Source organism: Belonocnema kinseyi, chromosome 1 (assembly GCF_010883055.1).
Source record: "Belonocnema kinseyi isolate 2016_QV_RU_SX_M_011 chromosome 1, B_treatae_v1, whole genome shotgun sequence".
Lineage (NCBI taxonomy): Eukaryota > Metazoa > Arthropoda > Insecta > Hymenoptera > Cynipidae > Belonocnema > Belonocnema kinseyi.
The window spans coordinates 26,639,716-26,660,689 of record NC_046657.1 but is presented as its reverse complement, the minus strand read 5'-3'; the positions used below and the strand labels follow the sequence as shown (position 1 = coordinate 26,660,689).

Genomic DNA, 20,974 nt, shown 5'->3' with positions numbered 1-20,974 from the left:
AGCCCCAAACATACAAACCCACAAGGTCCATATACACAATTGTACAAACCCCAAACTCACAAAACCCCAAACTAACAAGCCCCAAACATACAAACCCCAAACACACAAGGTCCATATCCACAAACTTCCAAACCCCAAACCCAGCTTGTGGGTTTGGGTTTTGTACGTTTGTGGATATGGAGCTATGTATTTGGAGTTTGTGGGTTTGTTGATATGAAGCTTGTGGGTTATAAACGGAATAAAAAAGTATTTCAGATACAAATTTATTAATTTATTTGAAAACAAAAAAATATCTTTTCTACTATAAAAGATGACTTTTTAACAAAATACTTGAATTTTCAACAAAGCAACTAAATTTTGAACACAATAGTTGAATTCTCAACCTAAAAAAAATAAATTTTCCACAAAAAAAGTCATAGTTTATATATCATTCAAAACATATGAAATTTAAACAAAACTAAAAAACGAAATTTTAAAATGAAAAATGTGAATTTTCAACAAGTAAAGATTTTTCACTCAACAAGGAAATAAAATTTTATTTTCATTATTGAACCTTCAAGCCAAAAGACGAATTTTCTCTACGCAAAAATTGTATTTTCAAACAAAATTTGAATTTTAAACTAAAAAAAGAAAAAAGGAGAATTTTCAACTAAAATAAATCGATCTTTAAAAAATATAAAAGTTATATTTTCAGTTAAAAAATTAATTTTGAACAAAAAAAGGGCTTTTCGACTAAACAGTTAAATTTGCAACCAAATACATAAGCCTCCAATCAAGAAAATAAAATTTTAACAATGTAGTTTAACTTTTACCCAAGTAGTTGAATTATTAATTGAGATTATTTTTTTTTAATAAAATAGTTCAACTTTGAACCAAAGAGATGGCATTTTGACTAAAAATATAAATCTTCAAGAAAAAAAATGATTTCTTAACAAAGTAATTCAACCAAATCTTTCAAATCGAATATTTGAATACCTAAGCAAAGAATAATTTTTGACGAAAAAGTTGCATTTTTATTTAGAAAAAAATGTTATTTCTACTAAAACAGCCGAATTTTTAAATCAAAAAGATAATTTTTGAAAAATTAGTTGAATATTCTGTTAAAAAAGTCTTGACTTTTCACGATCAGAATATTAATTTTTAAACAAGAAATCAGTTTCTACCAAAACAATTGAATTTTCAATCCAAAAAGACATTTTTTGAACCAAAAAGGATGACTTTTTAACAACATTGTTGAATTTTCTACAAAACAGTTGCATTTTTATCCAAAAAGATGAAATTTCTCTAGAAACCGATGAATTTCTGTTTTTAAAAAAAATCAACAAATTTTGAAAAAAATGTTAAATTTTCATCCAAAAAAAGATTACAATTAACTTTTCAAGATCAAAATGTGAACTTTTTAACGAAAAATAAATTTTTACAAAAAAAATTTAATTTTCAATCGAAAAAGACGAATTGTTTCAACCAAAAAGGATGAACTTATAACAAAGTAGTTGAATTCTCCACCAAATAGTTGCATTTTTTATTTTATCAACGCCAAAATATTAAATTTAAACAAAAAGTTAATTTTCTGCTAAATAGTCAAATTTTGAACTAGAAAGTATTAATTTTTAACAAGATTGTTAAATTTTCAACTACACAGTTGCATTTTTGTTCAAGAAAACTGAAAATTCGACTAAAACAAGTGAATGTTTAAACCAAAAAGGCAAATTTAAAAAAAAGAGAGTTGAATTTTCATCCGAAAAGATTTCATTTTACTTTTCAACACAAAAATAGGAATGTAGAACAAAAAGTAAATTTTCTAGGTAATAGTTTAATTATAAAAAAATCAGTTTCATTTTTTCTAAGAAAAATTCTATATTGATACAGAAAAAGATGAAATATTAAATGAAAAAGTCAAATTTTCAAAAAAAATAGCTTCATCCAAAAAAGATTTTAATTCACTTATTAGCAACAAAATAAAAATGGTAAACAAAAGGTCAATTTTCTAGGAATAGAGCTTTCAAAATTATTTTAAAGCTTCTAAACTTTTGGTTTGGAATCTTTAAAAAAATCTGAATTTTTTTGAAATCTTATACAGTTCAAAATTCTTTTTCAATCTCTTTAAATTCTAAATATTTCTTGAATTTACTTGACTTTTTTTGTTGATTTTTTAATCTTACAAAATTAAAACATTTAGCTTTAAAATCAGTATAGAAAATTGCTCAGAAATCTTCCAAAATTCCCTAGGAATTTTAAGGAAATTTGTTATTCACTTTAAACATTTAAAAATTATTTTAAAACGTCTAAACTTGTGGTTTAGATTCTTTAAAAAATATCTGCATTTTTTAAAAATCTTTTAAGTTTAAAATTCTTTTTCAATTTCTGCAAACCTTCTAAATATTTCTTAAATTTACTCGATTTTTATTTATTTGATTAAGATATAAGAAAATCTTTCGTAATGTTTTGAAATTTTTTAAATTTTCTGTTTAGGTTCATTTTTAAAAATAAAAATCACATTAATTTTCCTAAGAACCTAAAGAATTTTTCTCATTTTCTTGAAATCTTACAAAATACCTTAAATATCTTATAAATTTGTATTATTTTTTAATAGTTTCAGAATTTCTAAGTATCTCTTAAACTTACTCAAATTTGTTCTCACAATATTTATGATGGGAAAATTTTGCTTTAAAATGTTTTGCATTTTTTTCGGAATTTTATGAAATAATTAAAAAACTTTTGTGATCTTTTTTAATTTTCTCTTGGAATTCATGAAGAAAAAATCATTTAATCGAACTAAAAAATTTTTTAATTCTGAAAAATTAAAAAAATTCTCTTATAGTCTTCCATGCTTCCATTCTATTTTCCATATATGGAAAAAAATTTAAAGTTCAACTAATTATTTTAAAAAACGATTGAAATCAAACTTGGACGCATATTTTTCTTTAAAAAATGTGTACAATTTACGGGCAAAAATAATTTCACTGTCATTTCCCGGCTTTTCCCGGGCTCGAAAAATTCCCCGTTTCCGGGTCATTCAATAACCAATAATCCTTGTGATTTCATTTATTTTTAATAAAAAATAAATTAATTACAATTTTTGATTATTTTATTACTAAGATATGGCTAAATAAAAAAAGAATTTAATCTAAGAAATAGATAAAAAAATATGTGGTGTAAAATTTTCCCCAAAAAATTGTAAACCAATTATTTTTATCATACTGATTACAGAAGTGTCTGGAAATATAAAACAATTTCCTTAGCAGGAAAATTCCTCGTTTTGCAATGTGTGATTGCGCGTAAGTAATTTTAAAAATTCTTCTTTTAAAATAATATTCTAAAAATAAAAAATATTTTTTATATTAAAAAATATGTTTTATTGCCTTTAGAAATAAATTCAGAAATATCTCTGCCAGGGAAATATTCAAAACCATGTTCGAATTACAAACCAGGCGAAGACGATTTGCAAACCTTCGATTTTGTAAGAAGATATAATTTAGATGTGTTAGGAAATCATTATTTAAACAAAATTTTCAAAGTGAAGGGTACCAACCGGATGCAGACAGCCTACAGATTAGATAAGGAAGCGGATGTTACAATTCCCACCAAGTAAGCAATTTTTATCTATATTTTTTTCATACTTTTTAGAGCCCATGTCAAGAAAATTGTTGAATTTTAAACCAAAAAATTTAAAAAAAAATTGAGCTGTAAAATTTTCAACAAAAGAGTTGAATTTTCAATAAAAAATGAGGTTTTTAACAACATTTTTGGATTTTCGACAAAGAAGATTAATTTTTCATCAAATAATTTAATTTTTAATTAAAATTATTAATTTTCAATAAAATATGTGCATCAATTTTCAACTAAAGAAGATAAATTTACAATATAAAATTGAATAGTCAAATTGTTAATTTAAAACATTCATTTTCAGCCAAAAACATTTTCAAACAAAAAGATAAATTTTCAACAAAAACAAAATTAGTTTTCTATTCTTCTAGCAAAAAGACAGAATTTTAACCAAATACATGAATTTTCAATTGAATAGTTGAATTTTTAACTAAAAAATATCAATTTGGATCAAAAAATAGAATAGTTAAATCTTCAGTTAAAAAATTAATTGTAAACAACAAAATTGAATGTTTGAATAGTTAAATTTTTAAATTAGAATGATTAATTTCCAACACAACGCTTCAATTTTTAACAAAAAATATTATTTTCTAAACAAGTTGTTGGATTGTCTACAAAGTAGATTAATTTTTCACCAAATATTTGAATTTTAAACAAAAAATATTAATTTTCTACCGAAAAAGATCAAATTTCAACAGAATAAATGAATTTTCAATTTATAAGATAATTTTTCAATAAAAAATGAAATACTTAAATCTTCATTTAAAAAATTCATTTTGAACAACCAAAATAATAATTTTTGAATAGTTGAATTTCCAAAGCAAAAAGACCAATTTGCAACAAAATATTTGATTAAAAAAAAAATGCCTACCAAATTGTTGGGTTGTAGATTATTTTTTTACCAAATAGTTGAATCTTAAAACAAAATTAATAATATTCACCGAATATTAATAATTTCCAAAGATAGATATTAATATTTTACCGGAAAGTATGAATTTTCATTTATAAACTATGAGTTGTCAACTAAAAATGAAAAATTTTAACAAAAAATGAAATAGTTACGTCTTTTGTTAAAAAAAAAAAATTTTCAACAAAATTGTTGAGCTTTCTACCAAATAGTTGCATTTTTAAATCAAAAAGACTAATATTCAACCCAACAGTTGAATTTTCAATAAAGAAATGAATTTTTAACTAAATTTCAAATAAAAATATTTGATTCTTTTATTTTTAATAAATAAGTAATATTTAGAAAAAAATCAGTTTAATTGTTTGAATCCGGAAATTTTGTATTTCGGATATTTTGAAATTTGGCAATTTTCTATCCGGAATTTTCACCCAGAGATATATTTTTTTTTCAATGATTGCTTATTTTGAATTAAAGCAATAATTTAAAAAACATTAACAATTTCAAAATAATTTGTATTTAATAAAAATATTTTATTATTGTATTTTTAATCAATAAATAATATTTCTAAACAAATTTATTGTTTGAATTCTGTGATATCGTAATTCGTCAGGAATTTTCTAATTTATTAATATTAGTTAATGTTAGGATGACTGAAAAATTCCGAAAAATAAAATTCCCGACACTGAAAAATTTCCAATTAGTAAAATTCCCGAATAATAAAATTCCTGAATAATAAAATTTCCGAATAATAAAGTTCCCGAACAGCTTATATAATTCCCGAATTGGGAGATTTCCGAATAATAAAATTCCCGACAGAAAATTTCCGAATTATAAAATATCCGTAATAGAAAAAATCCTCAATTCAAACAATTACATTTTTTCAATAATATTATTTATTGATTAAGAATACAATAAAATATTTGTATCACAAAAATTATTTTTCAAGCTCAAAGATTCTAAAATTATTGTTTGAATACAAGAATTTTTTAATTCTAGAATTTTATTATTCGTGAATTTTATTGATCGGGAATTTTCCAATTCTGGAATTTTATTATTCGGGAATTTTATCATTCTAGAAATTTTGGGAATTTTCTATTTCGGGAAATTTATAATTTTGGAATTTATTATTAGGGAATTTTTGAATTCTAGAATTTTATTGATCGGGAATTTTCCAATTCTGGAATTTTATTATCCCGGAATTTTATCATTCTAGAAATTTTGTGAATCTTCTATTTCGGGAATTTTATAATTTTGGAATTTTATTATTCGGGAATTTTGGAATTCCAGAATTTTATTGATCGAGAATTTTCCAATTCTGGAATTTTATTATTCGGGAATTTTATCATTCTAGAAATTTTGTGAATTTTCTATTTCGGGAATTTTATAATTTTGTAATTTTATTATTCGGAAATTTTTGAATTCTAGAATTTTATTGATCGAGAATTTTTCAATTCTGGAATTTTATTGTTCAGGAATTTTCAAATTCGGAAATTTTATAATTCCAGAAATTTCGTGAATTTTATAATTTGGGAAATTTTTAATTCTGCCAAAAAATTTTTTAAAAATCAACCAAATACATGCATTTTTTATTAAATAGTTGCATTTTGAACGAAAAATATTTATTTTCTACATAAAAAGATAAAATTTCAACAGAACAAATGAATATTCTACTAAAAAGGATCATTTTCAAACAAAAAAATTAATTTTTAAATAGCTGAATTTTCCAACTAAAAATACCAATGTTAACACAACATTTGAATTTCAAAAAGATGTTTCCTAACAAATTTTTAGATTTCCTACAAGGTAGATTATTTTTTAACCAAAAAATATTAATTTTTTGCTTTCTACCAAATAGTTTAATCCTCATAACAAAGTAATTCAACGGTAGACCAAACAGTTAGATTTTCAATTAAGAAGATTTTTTTTCCTAAAAGGGATTTTTTAATTAAAGGAATTGATTTACAAAAAAATGAACAATGCTTTAACCAAACAGATAAATTTTCATTTAAAAAAATGTCCTGTAGTTGAATTTTCAATAAAAATAAAGAACTCTCAAACGACAAACGTAAAACATAAAAGTTGAATTTTTTATTTAAAAAAAATACAGTATAATATAGAATAGAAAAATTTATTTTTAAACAGCAAGATAAATTTTCAAATAATAACATTATTTTTTCTACAAAAATACAAAGTTTTAACAAAATACATAAATTTTCAAGCTAATAGTTGAATTTTTATCTGCAAATGATAAATGAATCATTTTCAGTATAAAAAATTATTATCTAAGCAAAAAATAAAACGAATTTTCAAAAAAATAGTTAAGTTTGAACGAAAAAGATGATTCTTCAAGCAAGAATCCTAATTTTCTATAACATCAATAAAAATTAAAAATAAAATACATGGATTTTGAGCATGAAAGACAATTTAAAAAAAAATGAAATATTCAAATTTTCAGTTTAAAAAATAGTTCAATTATCAAAATGAAAAATTTCTTCTAAAATTATGAATCTCCAACCAAAAAATAAATTTTAAACAAAATAGTTCAACTTCCCAGTTTTTTTTATTAAAATAATGTTTTTCACTGAAATTGTAACTTTTACATTTTTTTTAATTCAACGATATTTGGAAGAACTTTTTTTTCTTTCTAGACTAAAAAATCTTTATTTGTTAAAAATTCATCTTTTCAGTGAGAAAATTTAACAGCTTGTTTGAAAGTTGAAATCATTTGTGAAAAATTAATTTTTTTGTTGATGATTCATCAATTTAGTTAAAAATTTACCACTTTGGTTGAAAATTGAAGTATTTTGTTAAAAATATGTTCTTTTGGTAAAAAATAAATATTCGCGAGTTGAAAATTCAAATATTTTGTAAAAAATTCATTTTTGTTTTTTTAAAAATTGGCCTTTTCTGGTTCAAATTTGAACCACTTTATCAGAAATTAATTTTCTTCTTTTCAGGTTCATCAGTTTAAACGAAAATTTATCTCTTTGATTTTTACTGACAAATTTTTGTTGAATGATTGAATTCGTTTTTGTTTTTCACTAAAAATTTAACTTTTTGCTTCAAATTTTAAGAAAAATTGGCTGAAAAATTCAAAAATTTTAGAAACTTTTCTTGTTTTACTGAAAAATCTATTAATGTTGATCATTCCTTTTTTATTGTTATTGTAAATTCAACATCTGTATTGGAAGTTGAACTACTTGGTTCCAACATTTTTTTAAAGATTTTTCATTTTAATTGGCAATTGATCTGTTTTGTTCAAAATTAAATTATTTGGTTAAAAATCTATCTTTTTGATAGAAAATTAATATTTTCACATAGTCAGGTTGAAAATTCAGTTCTTTTGTAGAAAATTCGTTCGATTCTTTAAAAGCTGAACCACTTTGTAAAGAATTAATTTCTTTAATTATTGCAGATTTATTATTTTAGTTTAAGATTGAACTTTATCATTTTGTTGGAAATTTAATTATTCTATTGATAATTAAAATATACTTTGTTAAAAATGCAACTGTTTTGTGGAAAATTAATTTTTTAAATCGAAAATTTGTCTTTTGTGGTTAAAACAAATAAATTTTTAATTTTGTAATTCTTTTATGCTGTTTGTAAAATATCATATATTAAAAAAGTTACAAAAATAAAATCCCCTGGCCTTTAAATATAACTTGCAAAATACATTTAGACCTTCATCTAACAAAAAAATTAAAAAACACTCATTTGCCAAAACACGACGGTTGTTTTTAACTTTTCGCGGCGAAAATTTTGATAAAACTGTGATAAAGTGTTTTGGAAAGTTTCAGATCAAAATATTTAATATTTTAGGAGTAGTTACGATTTAAGTTAATGTTAGCGCTTATACTCTGGGGTTTACCGTCGCTACTTTCTTTCGCTAGTGAGTTTTTGCTTTTAAGACGATTATTCAAACTAAAAATTAAAAATAAAATAAAATTTATTATCGATTTATCAACTTGCTCTCGTTATATTGTTATTCGCGAAGAAATTTGGTTATTATTGTTTTAGAAGCAAAATCTCACCATAAGCAAAAACTCACTAGTGAGTTTTTGCTGCCATGCCGCATCCAAAAAAATTAATAACAATTTTTCAAAAATATTAAAATCGATTTTCTCAAAAAGTCAGCTCTGGGCTTTAATTGAAAAACAAAAAATGTTACAAATTTTTGTCTAAAGAAAAAATCACGCGTAATGAAATTTTATATTTAGATATATACCCTTTAAAATTGTAATTACAATAATATTTTTTAGGGATATTTTTCCTTCTGGATTGCCCGAAGAATTCAGCCTGGTAATTACAATGAGAATTAACAGATTATCAAAGGCATCGTGGCAACTTATGAGAATTTATAATTTCAAAAATGATTCCGAGTTTGCAATCATCCTAAATCCAAAAAGGCAGACTATTGAATTTTCCATTTTGGACCTCAAGGGTACTCAGCAAATAATTTCATTTTTTGCACCTCAGGTAATTATATATATTCAAAAAACTAATTATTTTAATAATAATTATCTTTTAGAATAGTTTTAACTGCTGCAAGTTAAAAAATAGTAATTTTGAGTTTAAAATTACTAAAGATGTGAAATTTAATTTCTTTTATTGAAAAGATAAATTGTCCGTTTTTGGTTGCAATTTCAAATTTTAAACAATAAGTCACAACATTTATTTTGTTATAAATATTTATAATTTAATTTTTTTCTAACTTTTTTTTATTGGTAAGGTACAGTCAGGAAAAAATCGTTTAAATGTCGGTTGTTAAAAATTCATATTTATGGTTTGAAAATTCAAATATTTTGGTAGCAAATTAACTTCTTGTTAAAAATTCTTGTTTTGGTGTTGAAAATTCAACTTAAACATTCATCTATTTGTTTAAAAATTTTACTATTCTGTTGATAATTCGTTTTCTTGTTTAAATTTAAATTATATTATTATAAATTAAACTATTTTGTTGAACATTCGTTTTTTTGTTTTTGGAAAATTCAGTTTTTAACTGAAAATGTAACTTTTATATTTTTGTTTGAGGATAGATTTCTTTTAGTTTAAAATTCATATTTTTTGTTTGAGAATTGATATTTTTAAATTAAAAAAAAAATGCAACTGCTTTGTTGAAATTCCTTTTCTTAATATTTTTCAACTACATATGTAATTTTAGAATTTTTCGTCGAAAATGGATATTTTTTTCATTGATAATTCATATTTTTTGGTGAAAAATTAGTTTTTTGCGATTGTTGAAAATTAATTATTCTAACTGAAGATTTAACAACAATATCAGTTAGACATTTATTTTTTTAGTTAATAATTTATCTCTGGTTGAAAGTTGAACTATTTTGTTTAAAATTGATCTTTTTTAATTGAAAATTTCTACTACTTGGGTCGAATTGGGTAAAAGTTGAACTACATACTTTGTTAAAATTTTATTTTTTGGGTGAGAGGTTTATTCCTGGTTGAACATTTAATTATTTTGTTGAAAATTGTTTTTTCTTCTTAGGTTTGATTTTTTTTATTTGAAAATTCGTCTTTTTAGTAGAAAACTAGTCTTCTTGGTTTGAAATGTTTTATATTTTTGGTAAGAAATTCAACTGTTTGGTGAAATATTAAACTAATTTGTTGAAATTTTTTTTTAATTAATCAGTTGATTGAATATTTTTGGTAAAATATTTTTTTCATGTTGAAAATTACTTTTTTAAATTGAAGATTGAACTATGCCAGTTGAAAATTGATCTCTTCTGATTGAAACTTTAGCTTTTTTGTTTAAAATTCATATTTTTTAATTGAAAATTCAACTACTTGGGTGAAAGTTGAACTACTTTGTTAAACTTTTTTTTTTAGTTAAAGTTTCATCTCTTTGGTTGAAAATTTAACTATTAGGTTGAAAATTCGTTTTTTTTTTGTCAAGAATTAATTTTTTAAATTAAAAATGCGACTTTTTTCAGTAGAAAAAGAATCTTCTTGGTTTTAAATATCCTCTTAACGTAAAAAATGAAACTGTTTAGTTGAAAATTAAAAAAAAATTATTTTTCAACCTAAAATGTAAATTTAACATTTTTAGTCGAACATTTATATTTTTTTCACTGATAATTCGTATTTTTTGGGAGAAAAACCGTTTTTTCGTTGTTGAAAATTAATGATTTTAGTTGACGATTTAACTACAATAGCAGTTAAACATTAATTATTTTAGTAGATAATTTTATCATTTTATCATTTATAATTTTATTATTTAGGGTTAGAGGTTCATCTCTCGTTATAAAAACTAAATTATTTTTTTTTTAGGATTGATCTTTTTTAATTGAAAATTCTTCTTTTTTAGTAGAAAAATATTCTTCTTGGTTTGAAATATTTTTTTTTTTTTTTAGAAGAAATTCAACTGTTTGGTTGAAAATTAGTTGTTTTTGTTTGTTTAAAATTAATTATTTATCTGAAAACGTAACTTTTAAACTTTTTGTTGAGAATTTGTCTTTTGTAGTTGAAAATTCGTCTTTTTTGGTCGAATATTTTGTTTTTATGTTGAGAATTACTTTTTTAAATTGAAGATTTAACTATTCTATTTTCTATAGTTGAAAGTAGGTCATTTATGGCTTTTAGCATTTATTTAATTTGCAAACAATTTAATTATTAAAACAATTTTCATAAATGGCTCTTCTTTAAAGAATAAGTTTAATTCATTATGTTGCGTTGTAAATTTACAAGAACTATTAATTATTTAAACAGTTTTTAATTAAAAATTAAGAGTTTAACGTTTTTCTATGAGAGAATTTGTTCATGGACTCAACTAACCCTTTTCTATGTTGCTTTACAAAAGAACTGATAATTATTTAAACAATTTTAATTTAAAAATTAAGAGTTTGCCTTTTTTCTACGAGTCAATTTGTTTACGGAGTCGCCTAGGAAGGTCTATCCGATGACTATGTTGTATTTTATTTTGTAAATTTACAAGAACTATTAATTATTTAAACAATTTTAATGACAAGATAAAGAGTTTTGGCCTTTATCCTACGAATCAATTTGTGTTCGAACTAAACTAAGAATATCTATCCGATGACTATTTTCCATGTTGCTTTGTAAATTCACAAGAACTATTCACTATTTAAACAATTTTAAATAAAAAATTAAGAGTTTGTCCTTTTTTCTACAAGTCAATTTGTTTTCGGAGTCGACTGAGAATGTCTATCCGGTGACTCTTTTCTATATTGCTTTGCAAATTTACGAGAACTTTTAATTATTTAAACAATTTTAATTAAAAAATTAAGAGTTTGCCCTTTTCTCCACGAGTCGATTTGTTTACGGAGTCAACTAAGAAAGTCTATCCGGTGACTCTTTTCAATGTTGCTTTGTAAATTCACAAGAACTATTAATTATTTAAACAATTTCGATCAAAAAACTAAAAGTGACTTTTTTTCTACGAGTTCTGCAAGTAAATTTGTTTACGGACTCAACTAAGAATGTCTATCCGATGAATTTTTTCCATATATCTTTGCAAATTTATAAGAACTTTTAATTACTTAAACAATTTTAATTAAAAAATTAAGAGTTTGACCTTTTTTCTACAAGTAAATTTGTTTACGGAGTCGACTAAGAATATCTATCCTGTGACTCTTTTCTAGGTTGCTTTGTAAGTTTACAAGAACTATTAATTATTTAAACAATTTTAAAAACAAGATTAAGAGTTTTTGAAATTTTTTCAACAAGTTAATTTCTTTACGGAGTTAAATAAGAATGTCTATTTTTTATTCTTTTGCTTTTTTTAATTCTTTTATTCTTGCTTTGCGAATTTCCAAAAGCACTATTAATTATTAAAACAATTTTAACTTAAAAAAATTTAAGTTTGACCTTTATCCTAAAAATCATTCTGTTTTCGAACTAAACTAAGAATGTCTATCCGATGACTTTTTTTCTATGTTGCTTTGTAAATTCACAAAAACTATTCACTATTTAAACAATTTTAAATAAAAAATTAAGAGTTTGTCCTTTTTTCTACAAGTCAATTTGTTTTCAGAGTTGACTGAGAATGTCTAGTTGGTGACTCTTTTCTATATTGCTTGTCAAATTTACGAGAACTATTAATTATCTAAACAATTTTAATTTTCAAATTAAAAGTTTGGCCTTTGTCCTTCGAATAAATTTGTTTTTGAAGTCAACTAAGAGTGTCTATTCGATGACTTTTTTCTATGTTGCTTTGTAAATTCACAAGAACTATTCATTATTTAAACAATTTTAAATAAAAAATTAAGAGTTTGTCCTTTTTTTTTCTACAAGTCAATTTGTGTTCGGAGTCGACTAAGAATGTCTATCCGGTGACTCTGTTCTATATTGCTTTGTAAATTTACGGGAACTATTAGTTATTTAAACAATTTCATTTTAAAAATTAAGAGTTTGACGTTTATCCTACGACTTAATTTGTTTTCGAAATCACCTAGGAATGCCCATTCGATGCATCTTTTCTATGTTGCTTTGTAAATTTACAAGAACTATTAATTATTGAAAGAATTTTAATTGAAAAATTAAGTGTTTACTTTTCTTTCTGTAAGTAGGCTTCACTTTTTACCACAATTATCTAAAAATATCTTTTCGATGATTTTTTTTTTCTCTGAAGCTTTGCAAATCTACAGCTATTAATTATTTTAAAAATGTTTATCAACATATTTATAGCATGGCTATTTTTCAAGGAAGAGGTATAATTTGTTTAGGAATGAACTAAGAATGTCTTTCGATGATAATTTTCCACGTTTCTTTGTAAATTTATAATAATTATTAATCATTCAAATAATTTTCATAAACATATTGAGAGTTAGGTATTATTCAAATTTGTTTACGAAGTTAACTAAGATTGTCTTTCTGATAACTCTTTTCTCAGTTATTTGTTAAATTTACCAGAATTATTAATTATTAATTATTGAAAGAAGTTTCATAAAAAGTTTAGTTTTTGGCTATTTTCTAACGAATAGGGTCAGTTGTTTTATTAAGGTTTAGTTGCAATGCAGCTACATACGAGATTACTTGAAGTGCTCGCATTTGCCCACATTTTTGGTCAGATGAGAGGAAAACTGCAGAAAACCACCTCTTGAGTTTAGTTACCGGTTTATTATTATTTTTTTTCGAAAGTTTGTTTTTTATTTGTTTAAAACTAATTTTTTAACAGAAAATGTCATTTTTTGGTCGAAAATTCTTTCTATTTTGGTTGAAAATTACTTTTTTTAATTTTAAGATTTAAATGTTTCAGTTGAAGGATCATTATTTTAGTTAAAAATTCTTCAATTTGGCTGAAAATATCCTCTTTTTTGTAAGAATTGCAACTGATTTCTTGAAAATTTAATTATTTTGTTTAAATTTTATTTAAATTGCAAATGTAACTACATATTTCAGATGAAGATTCTTCATTGTAGTTTAAAATTCATATTTTTGGTTTAAAGTTGAACTATTTTGTTCAAAATTTATATTTTTTAATTGAAAATTCAACTCAGTAGAAAAAAGTTGAGCTACTTAGTTAAAACTTATTTCTTGGATTAAAGGTTTATCTTTTTGGTTCAAAATTAATTTTTTTGTTGAAAATTCAACTGTTTTATAGAGAATTCGTTTCTTGCTTTTTTGTTGTTGAAAATTCATCTACTTCATTGTAAATTTTACTATTCACTTAATAGTTCATTTTCTTGTTGATAAAGTGTAATTGTTTTATTGAAAATATAATTTTTATATTTTTAGTTGAAAATTCATCTCTTTTGATTTAAAGTTAAACTATTTGGTTGCAAATTATACTATTTTATTAATCACTTATTCTTTTATTAAATTTTTTTAAATTGAAAATTGACCTTTTGAATTGGAAATTCAACTATTTGCTTGAAAATGCCTGTATTTTATTCAAAATTCGTATTTTTTGATAAAGAAAATCATTCTTCACGGTTTGGAATTCATCCGTTTTGGTTAGAAACGTAACTATTTGGGTGAAAATTAATCTTTTAATCTCAGAAAACGATTCGGTTGAATCAACCAAATTTTGGTTGATTTAACCATAGAATATGGTCATTATATGGGAACAAAATATTGATGGAACTAACTAAATTTGTTGGTTTCTGTGAACAAATCTTCGGATAGATGTATTTTGTTTATCTAACCAAACAAATTTGGTTGGGTCAATCAAAATATTTTGTTGCATCAACCAAACTTTCATATTAATCGAGAAAACCGTTTTTTGTGGTTCGAGAAATTTTTTTTTCTGATTGTAAGAATCTTGTGTTCGATTTCAAGTAGATTTGAAAAATAAAGGGAAGGCCTGAAGTAAAAAAGGGGGAGATCTCTGAGAGGGTCTGAGAGCCTGGGAGCTTACCAACCACAAACCACCCCAAGTCATAAATTTTCTTAAGTCCCCAGGGAGCTAAAAATAGTTTTATTATCGAGGACTTCGTCCAGTACACCCCAGTTGATGGCAAACCGTTTTACTGTCAAAGTAACTCAACTTCCCTATCTATAAATTTTTTTAAAAACATTCATATTATTTTGAAGCTTGAAGAAAAGGAATCAAAATTATGGTTTATGTTAAAATAAATTGCGAATGCATTATTATTATTCGGGGTTATAAATTTAATTAATTTATTTTATGAATTTAAAAAGCTCTTCAAATGGGGTGATTGTTAGGGAGATTGATCAGCGAACTGGGTCGCCGCGGAGTAACCGGGCATCAAATCTGGACAGCCACCATAAAATATATCTATTGCAATCTGAAAAAAAACTTTGTTCTCGTAAAATAGAAAAAAAAATCTCCTTTCCTTCTGAACAAAAATAAAAAAAGAGGAGATTTTTCTTTCTGTTTAGGAAAAAAAAATGTTTTTTTTTTCAGATTGAAATAGGAACATTTTATGGTGTTTGTCTAAATTTGGTCGCTAGATTCTTGGTTTTATTTTCAGGAATTCTTCAAATTAACTTGATTATTGGGCGTTAAATAGGATTTTAAATTTGATTTTAATCTCATTTAAATTTCTTAAATTTTTATCTGGGAACATTAATTGATTAATGGAAATTTTTTACTTTTCTGCGGGTATGGGTGAGAAAAAATCTCTTTTAATTTGTGACAAGATTTTTGAATTAATTCATGTTAATAGAGAATATGTGGAAGTCAGCATTAAAAGTGCCCTTATGGCCGATAAATAATTCAATTTTGAGCAAAAGAGATTAATTTTCAACTAAAATGATCAATTTTCTGATAAAAAAAAAATAATTTTTATACAAAAGGGACGAATTTCTTACCAAATAGTTGAATTTCAAATTTAAAAAAATAATGCAACCAAACATGGAATACTTAAGATTTATATTTAAAATATTCATTTGAAATCAGAAACAATTTAATTTTAGGTAAATAGTCAAAAAAATTTAACAGAGATGAATTTTTATGAAAATAGTTGAATTTCCAAGTAAATAGTTTATTTTTAATCTAAAAAGATTACTTTTCAAGAAAAAATGGAATATTTCAAATTTCAATCAATAAAATAAATTTTCAGTAAAATGAATTTAAAAATACGAATTTTCATCAAAAATAGTTCATTTTTCAACCAAAGAGGTGAATTTTCCACAAAATAGTTGATTCTTAAACAAATAGTTCATTTTTTAAACTAAAAAGTTCAATTTTCAACAAAAAATAAAATAATTCAAATTTTAATTAACAGCATTAATTCTCAGTAAAATGGAAACAAAATTTCTACCTAAAAACATGAATTTTAACCCAAAAAACCACTCATTTTCATCAAAAATCGTTAAATTTTCAAAAAAAAAAATGAATGTTGAACAAAACAGTTGAATCCTTAAGCAAATAGTAGATTTTTTAAACTTAAAAATAAATTTTTAAGAGAAAATGTAATAATTCAAATTTCAATTTACAAAATTAATTTTCAGTAAAATGAAAACGAATTTCTACCACAAAAGACGATTTTTCAACAAAATAGTTTTATTTGCATAAAACATAAAACATAAACTTTCAATAAAAAATGTAACACTTGCATTTTTTGTTAAAAAAAATCAAAGTTAAAAAAATGAATTTAAACAAAATAGTCAAATTTTCAACTAAAGAGGTGAATTTTAAACTATACTAGAAGCTCTCACGCGCACGACCCACTCCTTTCATTTTAATTATTCGATTTGGAAATTAAGTTCAAGAAAATACCACCATAATCATTTTTACTTTAATAACTCGAATTTTGAAAACCCGACTAAACTCGGGAGGTGGTTTTCTGCAGTTTTCCTCTCATCTGACCAAAAATGTAGGCAAATGCGAGCACTTCAAGTAATCTCGTATGTAGCTGCATTGCAAACTAAACCGTAATAAAACAACTGACCCTATTCGTTAGAAAATAGCCAAAAACTAAACTTTTTATGAAACTTCTTTCAATAATTAATAATTAATAATTCTGGTAAATTTAACAAATAACCTAGAAAGGAGGCATCACAAAGACAATCTTAGTTAACTTCGTAAACAAATTTGAATAATACCTAACTCTCAATATATTTATGAAAATTGTTTGAATGATAAATAATTATCATAAATTTACAAAGAAAAACCTTGAACCTTGAACAGATATTTGAAAAGATATTTTTAGTTAATTATGGTAAAAAGTGAAACCTACTCGTAGAATGAAAAGCAAACTCTTAATTTTTCAATTGAAATTCTATCAATAATTAATAGTTCTTGTAAATTTATAAAGCAACACAGAAAAGAGTCAACGAATGCAAATTCCTAGTTGGTTTCGAAAACAAATTAACTCGTAGGATAAACGTCAAACTCCTAATTGTTTAATTAAAATTGTTTAAATAATTAATGCTTCTCGTAAATTTGCAAAGTAATATAGAAAAGATTCACCGGATAGACATTCTTATTCGACTCCGCAAACAAATTAACTTGTAAAAAAAGGTCAAACTCTTAATTCTGCAATTAAAATTGTTCAAATCATTAATAGTTCTTGTGAATGTGCAAAGAAAGCTAGAAAATAGTCATCGGATAGACATTCTTAGTTGACTTCGAAAACAAATTGATTTGTAGGATAAAGGGCAAAATCTTACTTTTGTAATTAAAATTGTTTAAATAATTAATAGTTCTTGTAAATTTGCAAAGCAATATAGAAAAAAGTCATCGCATAGACATTCTTAGTTGACACCATGAAAAAATTGACTTGTAGAAAAAGGCTAAACTTAAAATTTTTTAATTAAAATTGTTTAAATAATTAATGGTTCTCGGAAATTTGCAAAGTAACATAGAAAAGAGTCATCGGATAGACAATATTAGTTTATTTCGAAAACAAATTGATTCGTAGGATAAAGGCCAAACTTTAAATTTTTTAAAGTAAAATTGTTTAAATAATTACACTGTTTGAAGATTAATTAAATGCCAAAAGCCATAAATGAGCTCCACTCGAATTTGGAACGATCGCTGTAACTTAATCGCTAGGAATGTTTACATCCAATAATGTAAACGCAGATACCTAGACCGTGCCTGTTTCACTTTTCTATTACACTATAGGAAGCTGCGACCTGCTTTCAACTATAGGATAGATACAATTTCAAAAAAAAAAAATTACATTTAACAACTAAAAAGGATTATTTTTCTGCCAAAAAAGACAAAATTTCGACAAAGTAGTTAAATTTCTAGTTAAAAAAATAATAATTTTTAACGAAAAATTAAAAACGGCTGTTAGAAAAAAATCAATTATCAAACAAAACAAAAAAAGGAATTTTCAACTAAATATTCAAATTTTAATCAAAGTGTTCAATTTTAAACTATAAAAAATCCTCGAAAAGATCAATTTTGAACGAATTAGATGAATTTTCATCAAAAAAATTAATTCTCTTCCGAAAAGGACGAGTTTTTAATCAAATAAATGCAGTGAAAAAAGGTTATTAAGTTTGCTACTAAAAAATATCATTTTTCAACCACAGAGATAATTATTAAAGATGGAAGTTTATTTTCCAATTTATCAATAAAATGAAAACGAATTTTCTACTAAAAAAGGCGAATTTTTAATCAAGTAGTTTAATTTACAATTCCAAAATACGAATTTCCAACAAACAATGGAATACGTGAATTTTCTGTTAACAAATTCAGTTTCGAAAATACGAAAATATAAATTGTAAACGACAAATGTAATAGCTGGTATTTTGACTAACAGATATTTCAATTAAAATCAAAAACTAGTTAAATTGTCAGTTAACAAACTGAAAAAAAACAATGAATTTTTCACAAACAATTTAAATTTGCATACTGCCACAAAAAAGATTAAAACTTTTAAATAAAAAAGTAGTGGAGTTCAAACAAAAGTGAAACATTTTCAAAAAATAATTGAATCCTCATAGCGCGCAGCGCACATGGCTCGCAAGTTTGAGCGCGGCTGGTGTGCGCGACTTATACCTTTCCCGTTAGCACACATTTGTACACAGACTTTTTAAAATTAAACGTCAAATCATCGACAACTGCAATTTGTTGATTGTGAATTCTCTTTTGTTAAAGCTCTTGCAGCTTTAACGAACTTTTATATTCCTCACTTTTATATTAAATATATTGTATTCTCATTTTTGGTCTCCAAAAAATTATTAATTACAAATTTGTAGCTCTTTTTTAAATAAAAAAACTTTTGTCTCGTTTTTTTCCGAAGCCTGTCTAGTTTGTCCAAGAATATATTTTTTAAAGTTTCAATGTTGTTTTTTACGAATTAAAAAAAAACTATGGATCCGTTTGAAAAATGATATAAAAATATAGTAGATTAGCAAGGCGGGTTCTAAGTCCAGTGATTCGTGTCCGTGCTAAATTTTCTAGAAAAATGGTTCGTGTCCGTGCTAAGTTTCAAGAAAATTCTTTATGACGTCTTTATGCATTCTTGCCTCATCCACATTGATACAAGAGAGGTGCTAACTTACTCTACTTTAGCGACAGGAAATTACTTTTGTGTATCAAGAATGGAACGACTGCGACTTGTAACCGAACAAATTTTTTTTTGAAAGATCACCGTTGTGTAAAAAAAACTTTATTGACGCTTTAATAATTAGAATCAGTGAAATAACTCTTTATAAATAACCTCTAGCGGAATTAGTTGATTAGACAGGAAATGTGAGTAACATGGAGTTTAGTTAGAAATTAAACCAAAGTAAATATTATCTAGTTATTGTTTAAACAAATTTTATAAACAAATTCACATTTTAGCTATTATTTAATATATACAATGCGTTTAAAATGCAGATGTGATTGCAAATATCTTGTAAATGGTATTTTGTAGTGTAAACTTGATATTTCGCAAAAACTTTTAAATAATTAAACAATTTAAGTTAACAAATGCATAAATTTGTCAGTGTTTTTTCTTCAGATATTTCGTTTTTGGCCTAAAAAAAACTATTATAATTTTGCTTTTGCCATAAAACTGTGGAAAATCTCCGTTACACAGCTCTTTTTACATATTCGAACAATTTTAAGTAACAAATACATAACTTTGTTTGTTTTCACTACAAAGACTTGGATTTTTTAGTAAAATTAATATAAGTAATATTCTTTAGTCGTTGACTCAGTACTGTGAAATCAAAATGGACATTGAATTTAAAAATTTTGACATTGAAATTTGTATAAGCTAACTAATGTATTTTAAATAATTCTTCATTTTTCAATAAGCTCGAAAGTGAGCTATGTTTTATGTTCACGCATTTTTGTATGGATATATGTTTCTCCATGCTATTTCGTCGAATCATATCAACGACTAGATTTGTTAATGTTAGCCGTACTTTGGGACAACTTGAGACTTCTGAGGTCTGGTGACCCGAGAGATGAAGTCAGTATAAAAAGAACTTTCAATGATGTAAGATCATTCGATCACTTGTTTCATTTAATAAATCCTATGTTCATCTTGATATTTCGAAATTTATACGAAAACCTTTTCCCTATTAATAAAGTACTTTCAGGGAAAGCACGAACAGTATGTGCACAAATTTACATGGTCCTTCGAGACGCGATAAGTGAACTTTTTATAATAGATTACAAAAAACTGTGCATCTGAGTTGCTATCTCTGTATATATTATACACTTGTACGTAAAAAAAATACGGAGAAATGCAAGTGAAAGTGTAAACGCTAAAGGTACAGTGATAAGTGACAAAAGTGATCGTTTGACGTGAAGTCATAAATTGTACTGTACACGCAATAGTAAAATCACTATTGACTGCAAGTGAAGAACAATAATATTTTCACGAGATCTCTACCAAGGAGAAGAAAATTACATTCTTCCAAATTACACGAAGCTGTTCACAGGGGATGGCGATACGAAACATTCACTGAACTTCAGATTCTCACGAGACGATGCGCTCAAACATCTCGTGAAAATTCGATGCAAGACCAAGTGTTTCATCATCTTGCAATACGTACAGCAGGTCAATGCGACTAAAACAACCTGCAACTAGGCGCAACAAGGCTATGCGATTAAACACCTTGCACCAATGCGCC

The 20,974-nt window shown here is 24.5% G+C and overlaps 1 protein-coding gene across 1 annotated transcript in view; it reads left to right on the top strand.

Moving 5' to 3' along the window:
• The window catches only part of LOC117181651 (collagen alpha-1(IX) chain-like), a 187,678-nt gene that overhangs the window by 112,051 nt on the left and 54,653 nt on the right, over window positions 1–20,974 (top strand). The window contains exons 3-5 of the mRNA XM_033374552.1: window positions 3,211–3,278; window positions 3,369–3,588; window positions 8,773–8,989. Coding sequence (XP_033230443.1) covers window positions 3,211–3,278; window positions 3,369–3,588; window positions 8,773–8,989 — 505 coding nt within the window. The remainder of the gene's footprint in view (window positions 1–3,210; window positions 3,279–3,368; window positions 3,589–8,772; window positions 8,990–20,974) is intronic.